Source organism: Trichosurus vulpecula, chromosome 8 (assembly GCF_011100635.1).
Source record: "Trichosurus vulpecula isolate mTriVul1 chromosome 8, mTriVul1.pri, whole genome shotgun sequence".
Classification (NCBI taxonomy): domain Eukaryota; kingdom Metazoa; phylum Chordata; class Mammalia; order Diprotodontia; family Phalangeridae; genus Trichosurus; species Trichosurus vulpecula.
In genome coordinates, this window is record NC_050580.1 from 53637923 (window position 1) to 53658778 (window position 20856).

Genomic DNA, 20856 nt, shown 5'->3' on the forward strand with positions numbered 1-20856 from the left:
GATTGCCAGCCATGATATGTGCCTTCTGTAATGGGGGCTTATGTGTATGTCTCTGCATCCTAATCACCTATATCTGTCTCCATGTGCCCAGCCTTTGGTAACTATGCCCAGACTGATCAGATAGATGCTTTGAGCATAAATTTGAGGATATTTGAGAAAGCATTTGGAGCCCTTTGTAAAGGAACTGCTACAAATGCACAAGGGATTCTGACTTTGATTTTTAAGGGTGCTTAAAGGTAGTGTCATATCCTGGTTGAGAACTCCCTGGCTAAGGGCTACCCAGTGCTCCCCAGTAAACAAAGGAATAGACATAGGATTGATTACTTAGAGTTCATCTAGCCTAATCCCTTCATTTTATAGGTAAGGAAACTGAGAACCCAAGATGCTAAGTGATTTGCCTAAGGTTTTCCAGCTAATAAGGAGTGGAGCCTGGATTTGAACTCAGAGCCTCTGATTTCAAATTCTCTTTCCAGTGCATGACATTGAAACTCCTTTGAGAACTCAATTTCTAATCACATATAGCTTGGAAAGTAGGAAATCTGTGGGAAGAGGTTTCAGAGAGTCTGAATTACAACATGGTGGGAAAAGTAAGCAAATACATCATCTGAATCTTCTCATTCCTACATCCCCCAGAACAGATGCCACCCATCAGGCAGTCAGGTCAAATACATCTATCAGTCCTTTCATCAGGGCTTGGGAGAAGCAGCAGTGATGTGGTCCACTGAATGGTTTTTCTAGTGCCTTAACCTCTTTGGGATAGATACTAAGTCATATATAGAGAAAAAAATTTTCCCTGGGGAAAGCAGCATGAATTGTACCAGGATTAAGTAACATGAAACATTCCCTCAATTGAGCGAGGGGCAAGAGGAAGCAGAGGCCCCTGGGCTACCAACCTGTGAACAAATCTGGGGAGGCAGGGGAAGAAAAGAACTTATCCCCACAAGACATCTATTAGCCTTCTAACTTGAATCATTTCTGCTAACTAGATATCAAGCTCTTTTGTTTCTATGAAACACCCTTAAATATGACCCCAGAAAAGCTCTGACTGCCCCACCCTAAGTACACCCCTACCAGATCAACCCTAGGAAGGTTACTCTCCTATTCTCATAGATTCTGCCAGACCTAACTCTCCATCCCAAAGGTTGACACTAAAGTAGAAGGAGACTGGTTTTTATTCCTTGAGGGTCTCTGTAAGGAGGGGATGTGTTGCCTACCAAGATCATGACCCATTGCAGGTGCTGGGGCTTAATTAATACTGGAGGTAGATGGGAAGAGGAGGGCTGTGCTGAGGTTCCTGTGCACCAGGTAGTGCCATGGGTCTTCCTCATCATGCCATTGCTGTGCCTGCTGTCCAGCAGATTCCTAGGGCCATATTTATGTGATTTATCCAATGTCCATGCCACCCAACAAACATTTGTTCAATGCCTCCTATGCTATCAGTATTGTAATGAGCATGGGGGAAAGGTAGAGGAGACCCAAAGACATGTAAGACATCATCCCTTCTCTTAGGGCTTGAGGAAATAATTCAGCAGACATTTATTAATAGCTTACTGCATACAAATAGCTGTTAAGTGCTAGGAGAGAAGTGAGATGATGTTATATGGGAAGATTTAAAAGGGAGAGCGCAGGTTCAGACATAAAAATCAAGGAGGGCTTCATGGAAGAGGTGATAGACTGAAGGATTTCAACAAATAGAGATTTACTGAGGGAAGTAGGAAGCACAGAGGACAGTCCGACAAAAGGTGAGTATAGGACAAGGGGAGCGAAGAGCACAGTTCTGAGCTTGCGAAAGAGCCTTTCAAGGTCAGCAGCAATATGGAGGAAAGACTTGAATGTTGGATGTCTAGATAAGCAGCTAATGCCTTATTCAGACTAAGATCCTATGGACTTTTCCCTGTCAATAATAGGGAGCTATTGCAAGTCTTATCTGACCAAACCTTCACTTTAGAAAGCTAAATCTGGAAGCTGTGTGCAGAATAGATGGGGAAGAAGCCTGGTGAGGTTATTGCAGTAGTCCAGGCACAAAGTGACAAGGTCTTTTTTTTTGCCTAAGACACTGGTGGAAGAAAAAGATAGAAACGGATGGATGTGGGAGACATCATAAAGGAAGAATCCACAAGACTTGGTGACTTGTTGGATTTTTGTCTTCTGGTTGGAGAGAGGAAAAGATAAAGGAAAGAGAGGAGAGGAAATAGGCATTTGTATAGAGCCTACTATGTACCAGGCACTATGGTGAGTCTATTTTACAAATATTATCTCATTGATCCTCACAATAATCCCAAGAAAGAGATGCTATTTTCCCTTTTTTAACAGTTGGGGGAACCAAGACAGGCAAAGGTTATGTGACTTGTCCCGGGTCACACAGCTAATAAGTTTCTGAGGAGGGATTTGAACTCGGGTCTTCCTGACTCCAACCTCAGCACTCTGCATCCACTGTGCTTCCAGCTGCCTCATCAAAGATGCTCTTGCAGTAGAGAAGTCATAAAAAGGAAGAGGTTTAGAGAGGAAATGAAGAGCCTAGTTTTAGGTATGTTGAATTTTAGGTTCTTAGGGAATATCTAATTCAAACAGATTGAGCACTCCATGCCTAACATCCTGTGAAAAGACACAGAGAAGATATGACTACAGCAATATTTGCAATCCAGTTTGGAAGACAAGGTTCCTATTTGTGGAATGATGAATTAGCCATGTAAAAGAGCGTGCAAGTGAGTTCCCTGCTGGTTTCCTGTGACCTGTGTGGCTAGCCAGCCCCCATATGGGATCCTGTGGTTAGTCCCCAACTCTTCAAAGAAATCCTTCTAGCATCCCAGCTTCCAGTTTAATGATATTTCCTCTCAATCTTCAGAGTTATTGAAATCTCAGCTATCTTGAATCAAAGGAAGATTAATTATAATAATAATAATAAATAACTAGAATTTATATAGTGCTTTAAGATTTGCAAAGTGCTTACAGATGTTATCTCATTGGATCCCCACAATATGCATGGGAAGTAGATGCTATTATTATCCACATTTTACAGATGAGGAAACCAAGGCAGGTTTTTGCATGTATTCATTCATCTTTATGCATCTTTTTAAAACTTATGTATAAAAACATTTTTAAAAAAAATAAGCCCTGATCTTGTCTGTCCTAAGGCAGATAAAGTCTTGAGCTTAGAGAAAATGCCTTGCTAGGTAAATCTCTACCCTCTCCCTCATCGACTTGCAAGGAGGCTCAGTAATATGCACAGAGGAAGGAGTAGGGGAAGGCAGCAAGCTGCACTACCATGGAGCCCTAAGCTGGAAGGAAGGGGAATAAAGAATGACTTGTCCAGAGTCACTCAGCTAGGAAAGTTTCTCAGACTGGATTTGAACTCAATTCTTCTTAACTACAAGTCCAGAGCTCTATCTACTGGGCTATCTAGCTGCCATGATGGTTGGGAAAGAGAAATTGCAATGCCAACCAGCCATGGAATTTGAAGAGATTTATTACAGATCCTGAGCTGAAGGATTGTTGCTGCTGCTGTGTGTGTATGCACGTATATATGTGTATGTGTGTGTGTGTGAGGCACACACAAGTGGCATAAATGTGACTTCTCCCTGGCCAACAGCCTAGAACTCCAGTGGGAAGTTTGATCCTATGGACTCCATGTCTGAAACTGGAAGCAAGGTGTTTTTCACCTCACTTCTCTTGATATCTCTGTTTCTCCACTAGAACCTAGCTCTTCCAGCTCTGAGCCCAAGACATGTGTACCCTGCTTCTAGTCCCCACTAGAAAGAAAACCAGCTATCATGTGCTCTTGGATGTAGGGACTCCCCTATCTCAGCCCTACTTTTTCAGAGCCCCCTGAGAAGGGCTCTCAAGGATTAAGATTGTCTATAGTATCCTTCTAGAAATAATTGGCATCGTGCCTGGCAAGTCTAGAATCTAGAATCTAGAGCAAGGAAGAGCTGGGGGCAGATCTCGCCTCAAATACTTCCTAGCTGTGTGACCCTTAGCCTCAGTGTGCCCATCTGAGGTAACAATGACTGTAGCACTTCCCTCCCCCAGAGTTGCTGAGGTCTAGTTGAGAATGTTGTGTGTATGGTACTTTGTCATCCTTAAATGTCAACTGTTATTTTTTTTAATCCAGTCCCTGCTTGAATGGAAGCTCCCTGAGATGTGGGATTGTTTCATTCTTTGTCTCTGTAACCCCAGGACCTGCCACAGAGTAGGCCCTTAATAAACACTTACTTATTGATTGATGGTCCATCCCCCTGCCTCCAAGCAGGATATTACTAAAAATCAATTTCTCTCTTGTGAAGAAGATTCTGGTTTATATTTCTAATTTAAACTGGACATGAGCACCTGTCTTCTCCATTTTGCAGGGCTTCTACTCAGGAGATTTTTCTTTACAATTAAACAGCATTATAACTAACTCCTCTCATGCATGAAAGAAGAATGTTTTTAAAAATAAGGTCTTTTCTGTGGCCCATCCCCCTCCACCACCACCAAAGACCTGGGAGAGCAGATGCACAGTTTATGTATCTTTCTTTGCCCCTCAGTTTTGCTTGCCCTGCTTACCTTGTCCCTGTTATGGCTCACAGTCTAACCTTATAAGCTTCTCTTGGCTATGATGGAAGGCCATTTCCTCGTCCTCTCTGGAAACAGCAACACTTTCCCATCTGGGAAACTCTACAGTCCTAAAGACCATCGTTAGCACTCTCTTCTCTGGATCATTGACATCTTGGCTTTTTTGTTCCTGGTCTCTCTTTTTAGTTTTCCTGTACCAAGAAATATTTCTGGATGATTCCCTGCCTTTCCCTAGAGGCTCATAAGATCATAGACTCAGAGCTGGACAGCTTCTCCATCCAGACCTCTCATTTGGCGGGTGAGGGAACTGAAGTTTCTAGAGTTTAGTGACTTGACCAAGGTCACATAGGTACTGAGTAAGTAAGAGAGCCAGACTCCAAATCCAGGTCCTCTAGTTCTGGTGGCCACTTGGCTGTCCTCCACCCCATCTCTAATGTGTCCATCCAGATGTTCCCATCCCTGCCTAGGTTTACCAGCCTTCCCCCACTTCCCTAAGACTGTCGTGAGAAGGAGTTATCTGCACCTCCATGGATGAGAAGATGGGGTAGTAAAGGTCCCATGCTTGCCTCAAGAAGAATGGCCACTCCCCGTTGTAAGCCAGTCCAATGCTCCTGCACCTGGGCAGAACACCATCTGTCAGAAATTTATGACTAATGCATTTTAGAATAGGCTTTATCATAAGATATTAAAGACTGTAGCTGCATCTAACATGTATTTCATAAATATTAACCATGCCTTTAGAGGTGGTACCTCCAATGAACATGTCTCAGCTGTAGAGTCTGGTCAGGATGTATTTTATAGAGACACATAGACACAGACATACAGAACGGGGAAGCAGGGTGCACCCTAAAAATTAAAGAATGTGCATGACTTGCTCCCTTTGTGTTCTCTTTCTCTCAAATCCTCGTCTCTTCATTCTTTCTCCCTTTATACTTTGTTTTTGATTTGTTCTCTCTGAGCTGTTCTGATACTCCCTCTCCCTCAGTGAATTTCCCCTTTATTTCTCTATCTTTACATTTCTGTTTCTTCGTTTCCTTTGGACAAGTCATTTGACCCAAAAGAAGCACTGGAAAGGGAACTGGGTCCAATCAGAATCAACACTGTATCCCTCATCCTGCCGTGTGGCTTTGAGAAAGTTGCTTCCATTCTGGGTCTCAGTTTTCTCACCTATAAATTGGGGATGATAACTTGCACTGCCTTATAAGGTTATGAAGATCAGATGAGTTAAGCCCAGGAAAAGCAGTATGTAAATATAAGTAATGAGGACTAAATGAGATTAGGTAAGGAAGAGGTTAATTAACTTAGAATATTATGTAAATATCATATATTATTAATAATAGTATCACTAATGACAAATTTGTTGAGCTTCCACCTCCTTACCAATATAATAGGGCATAAAATACATGTACCACCTACTTCATAGGACTATCTAACAATAACAGTAATAAAATTGGACTTTAAAATTTAAAAACATCTTATGTTTCTTGTCTCATTTGAGCCTCTCAGTAATCCTGTGTTGTTGGTGCTATAATTGTCCTAGACTGAGTCTCAGAGAGGTGTAATGATGTGCCCAAGGTCACAAAGTGGTAAATGAGATCCCCGGTCTTCCGGCCTCCCAGGCTGGCTCTCTCTCCTTTATGCTGGACTGCCTTTCTGTCAAAGGAGAGAATGACTCTGTAATCATAAATCATGTAATAATGTGAGTCATTCCCATTTTCCCCACTTAGTTTTCTCTCCATCATTTCCCCTACCTCTTCTCCCCTCTCTCTCTTCTCTACTATATTCCACTGTCTCTCCCACTGACAGCTATTTCTCCACTCTCCAGCAGTCTCTCCCACTTCCCACTGCCATCTTTTCTCCTTTGCTATTTCTTTACTCCTCCCCTCCTTCCTCCCAGCCACCCTTCCCCTCCCTCTAGTTCCCTTTCTCTCTGGAGATCTCTCCTTCTCTCCCTTTCTCCCTCTCTCCCTCCCTACAATTTGTCCCCACTTCTAATGCTCTACTGAACGCACCAAGTCCCCTCCTCGGAAACACCAGAGTATAATGCAGTTCACACTGCATGTGAGAAGTGTGGTTATTTATCATTATTATTAACGAACAAGATCCTTTGCACAGCAGAACTTTCCAGTAGTCTATTCCCTTATCACCCCAGGAACAAAACAAAAAAAGATTTATTTTTCTCTAAAAGGCATAGGGTGGCCCACTTTAAAGCAGGCCCTGGAGAGCAGTAGCCTTTCATAAGATCACAGACTTTCAAAGGTGGAAGGGTCCAATCCTACCCTTCACAGGCATCCTTTTCAAAACATTCCCAATAAAGGATCCATCTAGCCTTTGCTTAAATGCTTCTAGTGGCAGAGAACCCCCTTGAGACATTTTATTCCATTTTAGGTAGTTTTGTATTAATTATTAGGAGTTTTTTTCTTAGATTAAGCTAAATTTTACTCCCCATAATTTATACCCAACAACTCTAGTTCTTACCTCCGAGGGAGAGCAAATCAAATTCCTCTCCCTCTCATCAGCCCCTGGAGTACTTGAAGATAGTTATCTCCAGAGTAAATAATCTTGTTTTGTTGGTTTTTTTTCCAGCCAATGCTGAAGAATGGCATAGTTGCAAGTCCTCTTACCATCTTGGTCTCCCAAGGAGGCAGCTGAGTGGTGCAGTGCTTAGAGAGATGGTCTTGGGGTCAGGAAGACCTGAGCTTGAGTCCTGGCTTTGTGATTCTGGGCAGATCCCATAACCTCTCTGTCTCAGCTTAAGCCTTAGGGGTTTCCTCAGCTGTAAAATGGGTCTAATAATGCTGCCTACCTCACAGAGCTGTTGTGAGTCAATATATGTGAAGAGCTCTATGAACCTCAAAGTGCTATATAAACGTTATCATTGTTATCATTACCTTTCCATGAGTGCACTCTAGTTTAGCCATGTCCCTTTCAGCCATGGCTTTCTCAGTGGCCCTGAGTCATGTCTGACTCTCCATGGCCTCATTTGAGATTTTCTTGACAAAGATACTGAAGTGCCATTTCTTTCTCCAGCTCATTTTACAGATGAGGAAACTGAGGCAAACAGGGTTAAGTGACTTGCCCAGGGTCACACAGCTAGTAGGTGTCTGAGACTGGATTTGAACTCAGGAAGATGAGCCTTTCTGACTCCAAGCCCAGCGCTCTGTTCACTGCGTCACCTAGCCCTTCTTACTGGCAGCTCTTAGATATCAGGTGTCTAATGCATTGTGGCAGTGACTTCTGTGTACAACATTCTGCCCTCTCCCTCCATGCCTTTGCCAAGGTTGTCTACTATGCCTGAAAGGTTGTCCCTACTCCTCTCTACCTCATAGAATCCCCAGCTTCATCGAGGCTCAGCTCCAGTGCTTCCTCCTACAGAAGACCTATCCTGATCCCCCCCAGTTGCCCCACCCCCTAAATTGTTATATTTATTTTGCAAATATATGGTATTTTCTTGTCCATTCGGATTTAAGCTCCTTGGAAACAGGGATTGTTTCATTCTTTCTACTTCTATCCCCAGAGTCTAGCACTGTGTCTGGCCCATAGTAAGTGCTCAAATACATGATTGTTGAATGAATGGGTGAGTGAGCTAAAGGTCTAACTTAATGAAGCGGGATTCTCAGTATCTGCCTTGTCTGGGGTGGTGTTAGAAGGACCGAGGCTGACTTTGACCTCAGAACCCATCTCTCTCCCACTCTCAACTGTAGCCAGGAAGGTGGGCCTGGGGCTGCTGTCAGTGCCAAGAGTTGCAGTGGCTGTGTGGCTAGAGCATGCTTGGTGGTGGGGGTGGAAAAAGGGAGTTCAGGGAGGAGGAGAAGGGAGCAGATTCTCCCAGGCAGAGAGGAACATCTTGACCTCTTTACATGACAGTGATCTGCCCTGGACCCTTCCTGGATAGAGTCTCACTGACCCCAGAGCAATACCAGAGAGTACAGAGCAGTCCCCAGCCTTCATGGGGTGGTCTCCCTGACCTTGAATAGGAAGGCAGGGGTCAGTCTAACCCATGCATCTCTCTTCCAGGCTCATCTGGTTGACTGTGGGGAGTACAATAATCAAAGGGTCCAATTTGCCACCCTCCCTCTCCCTCACCTTCCATCACCACCATGAATACTGATAATTGCCAGGGACCTGAGAGGATTTGCATGTTAAAAGAGGTGTCTGGGGACACTTGAAAAGGAGCCGGCGCAGCCATTCTTCAGGGGTGATTTTATTCTTCTCCCTATTATTATATCCAGGTCTTGAGTCTGCCTGGCCACCAACCACTTCATTAGCAGTCTGTCTGACTCGTGGTTGAGTTCTCTGCCTCCTGGCCACCTAAGGCAGAGCAGGTCTGTTCTTAGGAAAAAAGGTAGGGCTGGACACCAGAGCTCAAAGATGCTAAATCGTTCACTTATTCAAAAACCATTTAGTAAATTATTTCTTTGTGTAGTGACTCTGCCAGGCACTGGGGGAGGTAAAGGTGACCACTGCCCAACCCTTATCCTCATGGAGCTTACTATCTAATAGGGTGAATACAGTGTATACAGAAATGTGTTATAACTATACAAAAACTGTGTGATAGAGTGAGAGAACTACAGTCATTATGCAAAATCAGGAGAGAATGTATCTCTTCTAGGCAGGGTATGGTGGAGCCAGTTCAATCAGGTAAGAGATGAGTGTTAAATTATAAGCATTTACTCTTCAGAAATTGGAAAGTGTGACAAACCAGGGCGTGATTGATTGTTTTATTGTACCTAAGAAAGTCCTAATAATGCTGATGAAATGTAAACATGTGTTCTATGTACTTTCTGGAGAGTTGGTTGTTAAACATTTGCCAGCACACACCTGCTTCCAGGGATTATAAGTGAATGCTTTATGGAAAAAAATGACATTTGAGTTAGACTTTGAAGGATGGGAAGTTGTTGTCCAGTTATCTCAATTGTGTCCAACTCTTTGTGACCCAAGTTGAGGTTTTCTTGGCAAAGATACTGGAGTGATTTGCCATTTCCTTCTCCCGATCATTTTACAGATGAGAAAACTGAGTCAATCTGAGTAAAGTGACTTGCCTAGGGTCACACAAGTAGTAAGTGTCTGAGATTTGAACTTAGGAAGATGAGTCTTCCTGATTTCAGGCACTTTATCCACTGCAGCACCACCTAGCTGCCCTGATTCCACAGTCATCCTCTTTCTATCACACATCTTCAACCCTTCCTTCTATACTTCATTTTTTTTCTCATCTGTCTGTAAGCTTGTTGATATCCTCCTACTTCCAAAGCATCTCTTTTCTTGTCTCCTTCCTATTCCATCTAGCCACCATCCTGACTCTTTCCTCCCATTCGCGGTCACACTTCATCAAAAGCTTGTTTACCTCTAATTCAGATCTTCCTGACCCCAGTCCAGCACTGTGCCATGTAGGGGCCATCTACTCCAATCCCCAGCTGCTTTTAACACCTGAGGAATCTGGGAACCAGAGCACTTGAGTGACCTGTCCTTTGTCACACAGCCGGTAGACTCAGAGAGGGTAACAAAACTCAGCTCATGAAACTCCAGATCTAATTATCTTTCCTCCACACCATGCTGGAATTCCTTCTGACTATTATTTCTCTCAGTGGCACAGGGATTATTTCATGTCTGAGACCTAAGCACCATCATTTTCTCATCCATCTCTCTATCACCCACTAAATCCAATCAATTATCAAAGATCTCTAAGTTCTGCCTCAGTGATGTCTTTGCCCATGTCCCCTCTTCCTTTTTCTCACTGCCATGACCCTCATTACTACTCACTAGAACTGCTGTAGTCATTTCCCAGCAGGGTTCTTCCCTGGGAGATTAATTAATGGGTCTGTGCAATGGCCTTCCAAATTAAGAGGAGCCAGTCCTCAACCCTTCTGCATAGTAGGTCCGCAGAAAATGGAATGATCAATTAGGTTAGTTCTTCCTTCTCATCTCACAGTAATCCTGGTTCCTTTTAAGCACATGAGTGAGTCATTGCTGGTCCAGCTTAGAAACCTTTCCCAAATCACAGGGGAAGAGTTATTAAACACAGAATTTAGATCTTGAGGGAACTTCAGACTTCACCTAAGGCCATCAGAGAAAAGGGGTTCTTAACCTGCAGTCAGTGACCTTATTTTAAAATGTAGCTTGATAACTGTTTCTCAATAAAATTAGTTTCTTTTGTAATTCTATGTATTTTATTTTATGCATTAAAAATGCAAGAAATTCTAAGAAAGGGTCCATAGGTTCCACCAGATTGCCAGAGGGTCATGACCCCAAAAAGGCTAAGAAAGCCCTGATCTAATCCAATCTTACACCATCTATAGACTAGAGAAGAAAAGCTGTTTGTCCAAAGTCACATAAGCAGGGTCATATGTCTAGAGCCAGGAATAACCTCAAAAGCTGCCTAATCCAACACTCTCACTTTACAGATGAGGAAAATGAGGTCAAAGGGAAAGTAAGGCACAAAGGAAATAAATGTCAGAGTTAGGATTTGAACTCAGTTTCTCTGACTGCAGCCATTGATTTTCCCACTGAACCATGCTACTTTTTTCTGCAATCCAGAAAGGTCAATAACAGACCCTTAGCTAGAATTTTTTCCTTCTTTCCTTGATCTCATTTTCCCGGAGCTTGGACTGAATATCCCTGATAACTGAAAAGGCCAATATGGCACTAGGGATGGCAGGTTACATGTCCTCCCATCCTCAAGGCACTGCACTGAGACCTGGTGTTCTCACTGTCATATCCAGTCTCCTATATTATAAGAATTCTAGACAGATTCTACTTTTAGCTGGATGCTAAGTGATCGAGAATGCCATTTATCAGCAACGTAGGGGGTTGACACTGCTCTGAAATCTAAACATGTCCATCTTGACTTACGGGGCTATGCTCGTATGGCATGAACTGTGTGCTGGTGGAGTGTTTTGCATTGAATTCTGGGGGGCTGATTCCTAGCACTGGCCAGAGACCAAGTAGCTCAGCTTGCTTAGGGGAAGGATAATGGTAAGAAAAAATGGTAGCATGTGTAGAGGAACTCTTTTCATGACATCAATGAAGGCCAGAACTAGGGAGGTGCCCATGGCACACAATGGACACACAACAAAGAAGACCTTGAGATTTTACTTTTTGATCAATGCATATATTTTAAATGCCAGGATTTCTGCTCCCCATGCCACAGAGGTGGTTGTTTTTAAGATTAAGTCAAGCCCTATGTAGTATAGCAAAGCCTCAGGGGGATAGTAATACACAAAGGCCATTTTCAACTCTTTCTTAAGGAGTACATATTCCTCAAGAGGCAGCTGGGTGGGAGAATGGCTAATGTTTGAGACTTGGAATCAGGAAGACCTGGATTCTATGCCTACCTCAGACACTTGCCAGCTGCATGACCCTGGGCATGTCAATTAACCTCTCTCGGTCTCAGTTTCCTTATTTGTGAAATGATAATAATAATAATAGCACCTGCCTCCCAGGGTTGTTGTGAGAACAAAATCAGTTTAATAGATGTAAATGCTTCACAAACCTCCAAGATCCACATTAATGTGATATATCATGATTATATACCAACTCCATCTTTAGTGCACCCTTTCCATACTGCCACAGCTGCTGCTACTACCACCAACACCAACAATGAGTCCCATCTCTTTGGGTGCATACATGGGGAAGAAGGAATGGAATGAGCATTTATTAAGCATCTACTGTATACCAGGTGCTGTACTAAGCACTTTAGAAATATTATTTTATTCTCACAATACCCCTATTGTCCCCATTTTACAGGTGAGGAAACTGAAACAGACAGGGATTAAATGACTTGCCCCAGATCACACAGCTAGCACGTATCAGGGCCCAGACTTGAACCCAGGTCTTCCTGACTCCATTCTATCCGCTATGTTACCATGCTGCCCAAATGTGTGTGTATGTGTACATACATACACACCTACATCTGTACATGCATGTGTATGTATGTGTTTTACATGTGTGTGTGTACACATACATATCGGAGCAGTGTCTTAGCATTTTAAATATGTCCATTTGTTAAATAGCAATTTAAAAAATTCTCCCCTGTTGTACCTCCACTGTGTGTCATGGGCAGCTTCCCAATTCTGGTGTTGAATGATGTAACCAAAACAGCTAACCTATAGATATTGCCACCAGAAGCCTTCTCTTGCCCAAGCTGAGCTATTTTCTCTCTGGCTGGTGCCATCAATCAGCTCCCAACAATTGAATATAAAACCTTCCTCATGTGTGTGTGTGTGTGTACACACACACACACACACACACACACACACACGCGCGCGCGCGCATGCACATGCACACACATATAGACAGCCATAGATAGATAATTTGTATTTATTCATTTTGTAGCTATGCTATATATGTACAAGGGATGAGAGGGTATGTGTGTGTGTATATTAATGCATATGTGTGTATACATAAATACATATGTACATATATATACATGCACACACTCATTCATGAGGTGGGGAGGGATTGTTTCAGTATTTGTACCTTTACCCTTAGTACTTAGCACAAAGAAGCCTTTCAATAAATGCTGGTTGATTGATTTATTCAAGCTGATAGTATTTTTTGGTTTCTAGCATTTCTTATACTTTGTTTTTCGATTTTCTATTCTGTATATTTCTTATATACTTTCTTGTATTTTAGTTTATGGCCTTTATAGTTGTGCCTGTCCTGCACCCACCCAACCCCTCCTGCCTTATTCCACATTACTCTCAAGGGTCCAGTTGGATCAGGAACCATGGGTTGCTTCCAGAGACCTCTCCTCCAAGAGAGCCTTTCCATTTGCCCTGCGACTGAAACTTCCTCCCATTAGAGTGTAAGCTTCTTGAGAGCAGGGACTATATTGCTTTTCTACCTTTATCCCCAGAGCTCAGTGTACTGTTTTGCACATAGTAAGTGCCTAATTCATGCTTTCCAGTTCTGTTGCATGCCATTCTATTTCCCACCACACACTAAATGGTGCAGGCCAACTGGGCTTCTTGCTGTCCATCACATAGTCCATCTTCAATCTTTGCATGGGATGTATCTCCTGTCTGGAATGCACTCCCTCCTCCCCTCCATCTCTTTGGATCCACAGCTTCCTTCATTCCTAAGTTTAAGCACCAACTTCTGCAGGAAGCCTTTTTGGCTGTTACTTCTTCTCCATTGTTTCCTATCCCGAGGTTGCACTGTATTTTCAATGCTTGGTTTTCATATGTACATGTGTGTTCATATACAGTGTATATTATAAACATCCGCATACATGTGTGTGCATATATACACATGTATTTGTGTGTGCATGTGTGCATATACACGTGTATGCAGACATACACATGTGTGTGCATATATTATATATATGTATATACTGCTACTTCCATTACAGTGTGAGCTCCTCCATTCAGTAGACACTTAATAAAAGTTCTTCTTTCCAAAAGCCTATGATAGTGCAGTAGTATTTTTACTATTTTACAGAGAAGTAAAGTAAGGCCCAGAGACATGAAATGTCCTGCACGATGTCCCTTGCAAGGCTGTTTGTGTAACTTTGGACTCCCGTCTCTACCGTTTCTTCTCTAACATCTCCATGTCCCTCAAATCGCTCACTTACACTAGTGATAGTTAACGGTGGCTCTATCCTTGCTTTATTAAGCTTATTGCCAGGGTTAGGGTGGATTGGTTAGCATTGTTTCGGAAATGTGCAAATGTGAGATGTCTGTGTTTGCAAGGTGTTCCTGGAAAGTCAGCTGTGGCATTGGAGAAAGTTCATTAAATTTGGAGTCAGAAGACCTGGGTTCAAATGCTGTCTATACTACTTTCTAGCTGTGTGACCATGAGCAAATCACTTAACCTCTCTGGAGCCTATTTTTCTCATGATGAAATAGGTGTGATAAATAAGCTACCCTGACACCCAGAGAGTGGGATCAAATGTGTAATTTATATAATCTGTAAGCCCATGAGAACTATAGAAATATTCCTATTATTGATGCCCTGTTAGCTAGTTCTTCTGGAAAGGCATGGTGGATAGAGAACCCTTCACAAGGTCAGGAAAACCTAGATTCAAGTCCCACCTACAGCACAAACAGGCTGTGTGACCCTGAGCTAGTCATTTTACCCTTCATTGTTGTAGGCAGCTAAGACTTTAAGATGAAGGGAAGGTGTCATTCTTCATTGGTAGAGGGAGGGATTCCTCATACCCATAAAACCACAGGTTCAGTTCCTATCTCTACCTTTTATAGGACACTTCATAGTGGAGCTGGGTCCAGGCTACCTATGGGGAATGCTCATCACCCAGAAACCTAGAGTTCTAGGATGGGGAACATAAACTGCTGGGTCAGAAGTAGAGGCTGGGGCACCAGAACCTAGAAGAATAAAGATGGCTGGGAAGGAATAGAGGTTCTGGGTCCAGACCATGTACCACTGGTGAATCCTTGAGGGAGATGGAAGCAGCTTTGGCCTGGCATACTGGGAATGGGCCCATCCTACTTTGTGGAAGATCTGTCCACACTTCTCACCTGTTTACACCCCTGTTCCTGCTCTTAGCCTATTCACACCCCTGTTCATACCTTCAGTCTGTCCACACCTCTGGCCTGTTCACACCCCAGTTCCTACCCTTAGGCTGTTCACACCCCTGTTCATGCCCTCAGTCTGTCCACACCTCTGGCCTGTTCACACCCCTGTTCATACCCTCAGCCCATCCACGCCTCTGGCATGTTCACACCCTTGTTCATGCCCTCAGTCTGTCCACACCTCTGGCCTGTTCACACCCCAGTTCCTACCCTTAGGCTGTTCACACCCCTGTTCATGCCCTCAGCCTGTCCACACCTCTGGCCTGCATCCATCAAAAGAGACTTGGAGGGGGAGATAAATACCAGAAAGCATTTTCCAAATGGTCTCCAATCCAAAATATATCATTCCCTAATGACTGTGGTCAAGATACGCGGTCCCTGGCTTGAATTTTAACCACCTAGTCACTCTTCACTCTCTTGTTCTTCTCTGAACTGCCAAATCCTTGGGTTGCCAAGAGCCTCTCTGAAACCAACCTCTGTGTTTAATCTCACAGCATTGCTCTTGCCAATCTGACTTTTTATCCTTGAGGGGAAAAAGTATGGAGATAAAAACCTTTATTGTTATCTCCCCTATTGGCACATCTCTCCTCCTCACCCAATGTCCTTCTGCCTGTGCCTAACCTGGGGGCCCGGGTCCTAAGAACAATGACATGAAGTAATAATAGGTTCCTAATGAAATTAGTGATCCTCCCACACCATCAAGCCTGCCTGAACAGGCATTTCTCTAGAATTTTCCTGGCTTTACTCAGCTCTGAAGGCAGAAGCCAAATACAAAAATTGTCCCCTAACACCTGGCCCTCCTGACAGAAATTGCCCAGCCTTGGGGATCCTGGCCCGGGTGCCTGAGTGGACTGAGTACTCAAGTACAGACAACGGACACCAATGGCCACGTCTTTGACCAAACACCAAAGAGGGTGACAAGCAGGGGTTCTTTGCTTTTTTTGTGTCCTAAACCCCTGTGGAGGTCTGGTGAAGCTTCCAGACCTCTTTTTCAGAATTACACTTTGTTGCCTACACTCATAGAAAAAATGCTAAATTTCACGTGGTTAATGAAAATAAAGATACTATTTTTTCTCCATCCAACATCATGGACTCCCTCAAATCTATTCACTGACCCCTTGTGGGTGCATTCAAGTTAAGAATCTGTGGCTTATAGGAAGGTGGTTAACAGTTTGTTGTGTGAACATCCCTGTCCTGATCCTCATCCCTGTCTGGAAGTGAGGAACATATAGCATTTCTATGAAACCTTGGTTTTGCAGACTGTGGACCTGAGTTCAAATTCTGCCTCATATGCCTACTCTCCCTGTGTGACCTTGGGCCAGACACTTACCATCTCTACATTTATGATACTGTCATTCTATGACCCAAGCCTCTACCTGGGGGGCACAGGGACCATCTAAACTGGCATCATTTGGGTAGGTAGGGGAGTAATTCTATCCTTATTTTCTCATAAAAAGCAAGACCAAATTCTTGCCACAGTTAAAGGAATGAATGTAGCAAGTTCAAGGACCATTCTAATGGCAGCCAGGAAACTATCTCTAATGCCTAGCCATCAGACAAAGTGCCCCGAGGACATGGGGCAAAGTGGAAAGGGGGATGAGGAAATGGAGAGGATACTGTTGCTTCTGACCTCCTGCCCCTTAGGAAATTACAGGTGTCCAGTTCCCCCATTCCGTTCCCAGAAGCAGTCCAACCCTGATTGATGAGGAGTGCCAAGAAATAGAGGCTTGAGAATGAGTCCGGAACTCCAGGGGAAGCATGACGATCGCTGTATCGGGGACTGTTATAGCTACCAGGAGGCCATCATAAAGAAACAGATATGGCATTTTAAAGTCCTTTGAACCCACTCAGAATAAAAATGATAAAGCCTTTGGTTTGGTTGGTTGAAGGGATGAAGCTAATGGGCTTTGGGGGAATAGTCACTGATAGATGCAGCTGTTCTGTTCACTCCATCTCACCCTTTATTTGCTTTACTCTCTTCCCCAGAACACACCAGTGGGGACACCCATCTTCATTGTGAATGCCACGGACCCTGACCTGGGAGCAGGAGGCAGCGTCCTTTACTCCTTCCAGCCGCCCTCTGAATTTTTTGCCATCGACAGTGCCCGGGGCATCGTCACTGTGATTCGTGAACTGGATTATGAGGTTACTCAGGCCTACCAGCTTGTGGTCAATGCTACGGTGAGTTATGGAGGGACAGAGCTTTGCATCACCAGAGGACATGGCTTTTCCTTTTATGGTGGTTTTCCTACCTGTCCCATCCTTACTGGCCTTCCATGGAGTTAGAGTAACAAAAAGTTCTATTCTTGGTGGACACATGGATCCGGTTCCATCTGAGTCTGGGAGGTGTGTTCACACTGCAGAACGACCACTTTTATTCTCATGAAGGTTTTGGATGTAAGATGCCTCCTGACTACATTTAAAATACATGTGCTATACTTAGGCACCACGGGAGTACTTTGGTGACAGAAAAGCTCTTCCTAATCAGCTTGCCCATTTTTAAGGCTCGGCCCCAGCCCTGAAAGGAGAGACTTGGGATAGGGGAGCCACACCCTAAGGGACTGAGTTGCTTCCTAGCCCACCTGCCAAGCTGAAGATGTACAGCAGAAGTGGCCTCAGGGTGTAGGTGTCCTCTGTTTTCAAAGGCTCAGACCCACAGCAGAATGAGCCAAGCGAGTCCCTATTAGCCCTCCAGGACCCATTTGTTCCTCTTGCAAAAACGGCCACCTGGTGCACTCTTACTGGCAGCCTGGACATAGAGAGAAGCGGTAGGGAGTCTAGAGGTGGGAGAAGGTGCTGCACATCCATACCAAGCACCTGAGCCAAGCTTGCTGGGGGCCAGGTGAGAAGAGAGAAGAGGGAGATAGGAACCTGAGATGGGATCAAAGTCTAGACAAATGGGATTCTACTAGCCCAGTACCAAGAAACACAAAAATCATGCTACTTGCCCTAGCTTTCATAGGATTGGAAAATTAATGACTGGAAAATAATTATATGGGTATAAAAAGATACAGAGTGGTCCAGTGGACCACTTATTCTACTTGCTGTGTAATAAGAAGATCTGGGTTCAAATCTTGACTCTGATACCCATATGACCTTGGGCAAGTCACTTGCCTCAGTGTTTTCATATATAAAACAATGGGATTGAGCTGGAGAGCCAGCAAAGTGTCTTCCAATTGTCCATCTAAGATTCTTTGAAGCCCATGAGGATTTAAAAAGCAAACAAACCTAGGAGAGCAACAGGAAGTAAGATAAATTAACATCTTCCTTCCCCTCCCCTACAAAGTAAAAATGGGTAACTAATTTGAAGTCTGCTTTCCACTGTTACTATAAATTCTGAGCATTTGCAAACCCTTAATAGGCTTTTTCTTGTCCATGCCCAGGCTTCCACACACACCCACAGACCCACACGACACCCTCTCCCACATAGACAGTCCACGTAGCTATGTGGATATATGTGCGCACACACACAGCCTGTACCCCTTGCTGGCTAATTTTCATCTCGTGGTAAGGTAATTCAGGGCAATAGCAGAGCATCGAGTGGGCAGGGGGGAGCCTGCGTGACCACAGGTTATCAAGAGGCCCGTGCCCAAGCTGTGATGGTGAATACGTGGCGAATGCAGCTAAATTACCGCTAATCTCCTGGCAATCAGGCCTTGTGTCCTTGAAGCTGCAAGAGGAAAAGGGTGTGTGTGGGGGGCAGGAACTCCCAATGATGGCTGTTCTTTGCCATAGTAATGTCTTTCACATCCCTCTCCCTGGGTAAGTGGGTTGTGTTATTGAATCATTTTAGGGATGGGATTGTGCCCTGTGCCACTGGGCATCTCTCCATGGAAGCTCGTTGTAATGCCTAGCATCCTGTTGAGTAGTAAGGAGGCACCAGGAAGGCCCTAGAGTGAGACAGCCCAAGCGTCCATCTGGGAACAAGTTGCATGCCTCGAGTGTCTCTGCTGGCAGAAGTACCTGCTCCCCTCTATGTCCCAGCTGGCCCTCTTAGGGAACCACTCCCTTGGAACATCTCATCCTTCATCAACCACCAAAGTCCTGGGTATGCTGGAAGGCATGGCATCCAAGAGAAGCAAAGTGGCTGGAGTCCTGGCTGGTACTAGGAAGGATACCTGTCTGGAGTCAACCATTCGATCAACATGCATTTGTTCAGCATCTGCCATGTACCAGGCTTCCCAGGCACTGGAATTGCAAAAATAAACCACCTATATCCTGAAGGAATTGGCATTCTATCCAGGGAAAGAACAGATACACATCGAAGTGGAAGCCCCATTGGCTGGTAATTTTTGCCAGGTTAAAAATCCATTTCTGGGCAAGAGGCAATGCTTGTTTCCTAGCTCCTTCCACCCTGTATCCCTGAAGCCAAGCCCTGATGGCCTGATGGAGCCTTGGCTGTAACCACTAACCATGATTGGTTACTAATCTGGCAGTTTGTATGAGTGGGGCTCTTTCTCCACCTCATGTAATGGTCTTCACACTTAAGCATCCCCCTTCAGACAATTCTTCAGCCAAGTTCTGGGGTCTGGTCCCCACCCCAGCATCATCCCTGCTCTGTGGGCACCATCTTTGCCAGCCCCAGTTAAGGATATGGCCTCCCGCCACGTTCTATAGGAAGCAGAGCTTCTTTATCACCAGAGAGCTATAGTATAACCCCTAAAACTAAAAAGGACAAGCTTGAGAAATATATATAATTATATATATACATACACACATACTTGTTTATAGAGAAATAGAAATATATACATAATTGTATATATACAAATGCATACACACGTGTAAAAATATATATACATAAGCATATGCATAGGCATGCATATAGATACCTTGTAGTCCTAGAGGGGCAGCTAAGTGGTACAGCAGATAGAGTGCCAGGCCTAGAGTCAGGAAGACCTGAGTTCAAATGCAACCTCAGACACTAGCTGTGTGACCTTGGGCAAGTCACTTAATCCTGTTTGCCTCAGTTTCCTCATTTGTAAAATGAGCTGGAGAAGGAAATGGCAAACCACTCCACTATCTCTGCCAAGAAAACCCCAAATGAGGTCATGAAGAGTCAGACACAACTGAAACAACTCAACACCAACAAAGTCCTAGAGGACAGCTCAGGAGACTATTTGTTGTTCCTTATACATGACTTTCCACCTTCCACCTCTGGGTAAAGTGTTTATTAATGTCTTTTGTTTTTATATCTCACATGTTTCCTCCCTGTATCTCTCCCCTCCCAAACAGCCATCCCACACAACAAAGAATTTTTTTAAAAGAAGAAAAATAACTAAAAATTAAAAAAAAACTTGGCAATATTTGCAGTTGTAGTTGTAGTTTGCAAAGGAGTGGGAGGAATTGCCTTTTGAGATCTCATTTTAAAGTTGTCAGTGTTATTAAAGCTGTCCAAGAAAAAAACTAAGTAGGATCTGACAAAAGAACTCAATTTTCTCAAGGCAAGGGACCTGGGTTCCAATCTCATCTCTGGCACATACTACCTCGGTAACTTTGGCAAGTCCCTGGACTATCCATTTTCCTCATCTATAAAATGAAGGGGGTGGGGTGGGCTAGATGGCTCTTGTGGTCCTTTCCACCCCTAGAGAAACAATCTCCCACCAGGGAGGGGCCATAAGGGAGTCAGCTAGTCCTACTTCCGCTCATCATGAAGACCCTAAGGCCTGAGAATGAGAGACATTTGTCCATGACACCAAAGTAGTATATGACAGAGCCAAGGCATGAACCTGGACACTTTGATTCCAGTGCCAACAGTTTTTCCTACATCATGCTGCAG

At 44.0% G+C, this 20856-nt stretch overlaps 1 protein-coding gene across 2 annotated transcripts in view; it reads left to right on the forward strand.

The window, feature by feature from the left end:
• CDH23 (cadherin related 23) overlaps window positions 1–20856 on the forward strand; it is a 552108-nt gene that overhangs the window by 201680 nt on the left and 329572 nt on the right. For both annotated transcript variants that reach the window (XM_036735220.1, XM_036735219.1), the window contains exon 6: window positions 17067–17261. In XM_036735220.1, coding sequence (XP_036591115.1) covers window positions 17067–17261 — 195 coding nt within the window. The remainder of the gene's footprint in view (window positions 1–17066; window positions 17262–20856) is intronic.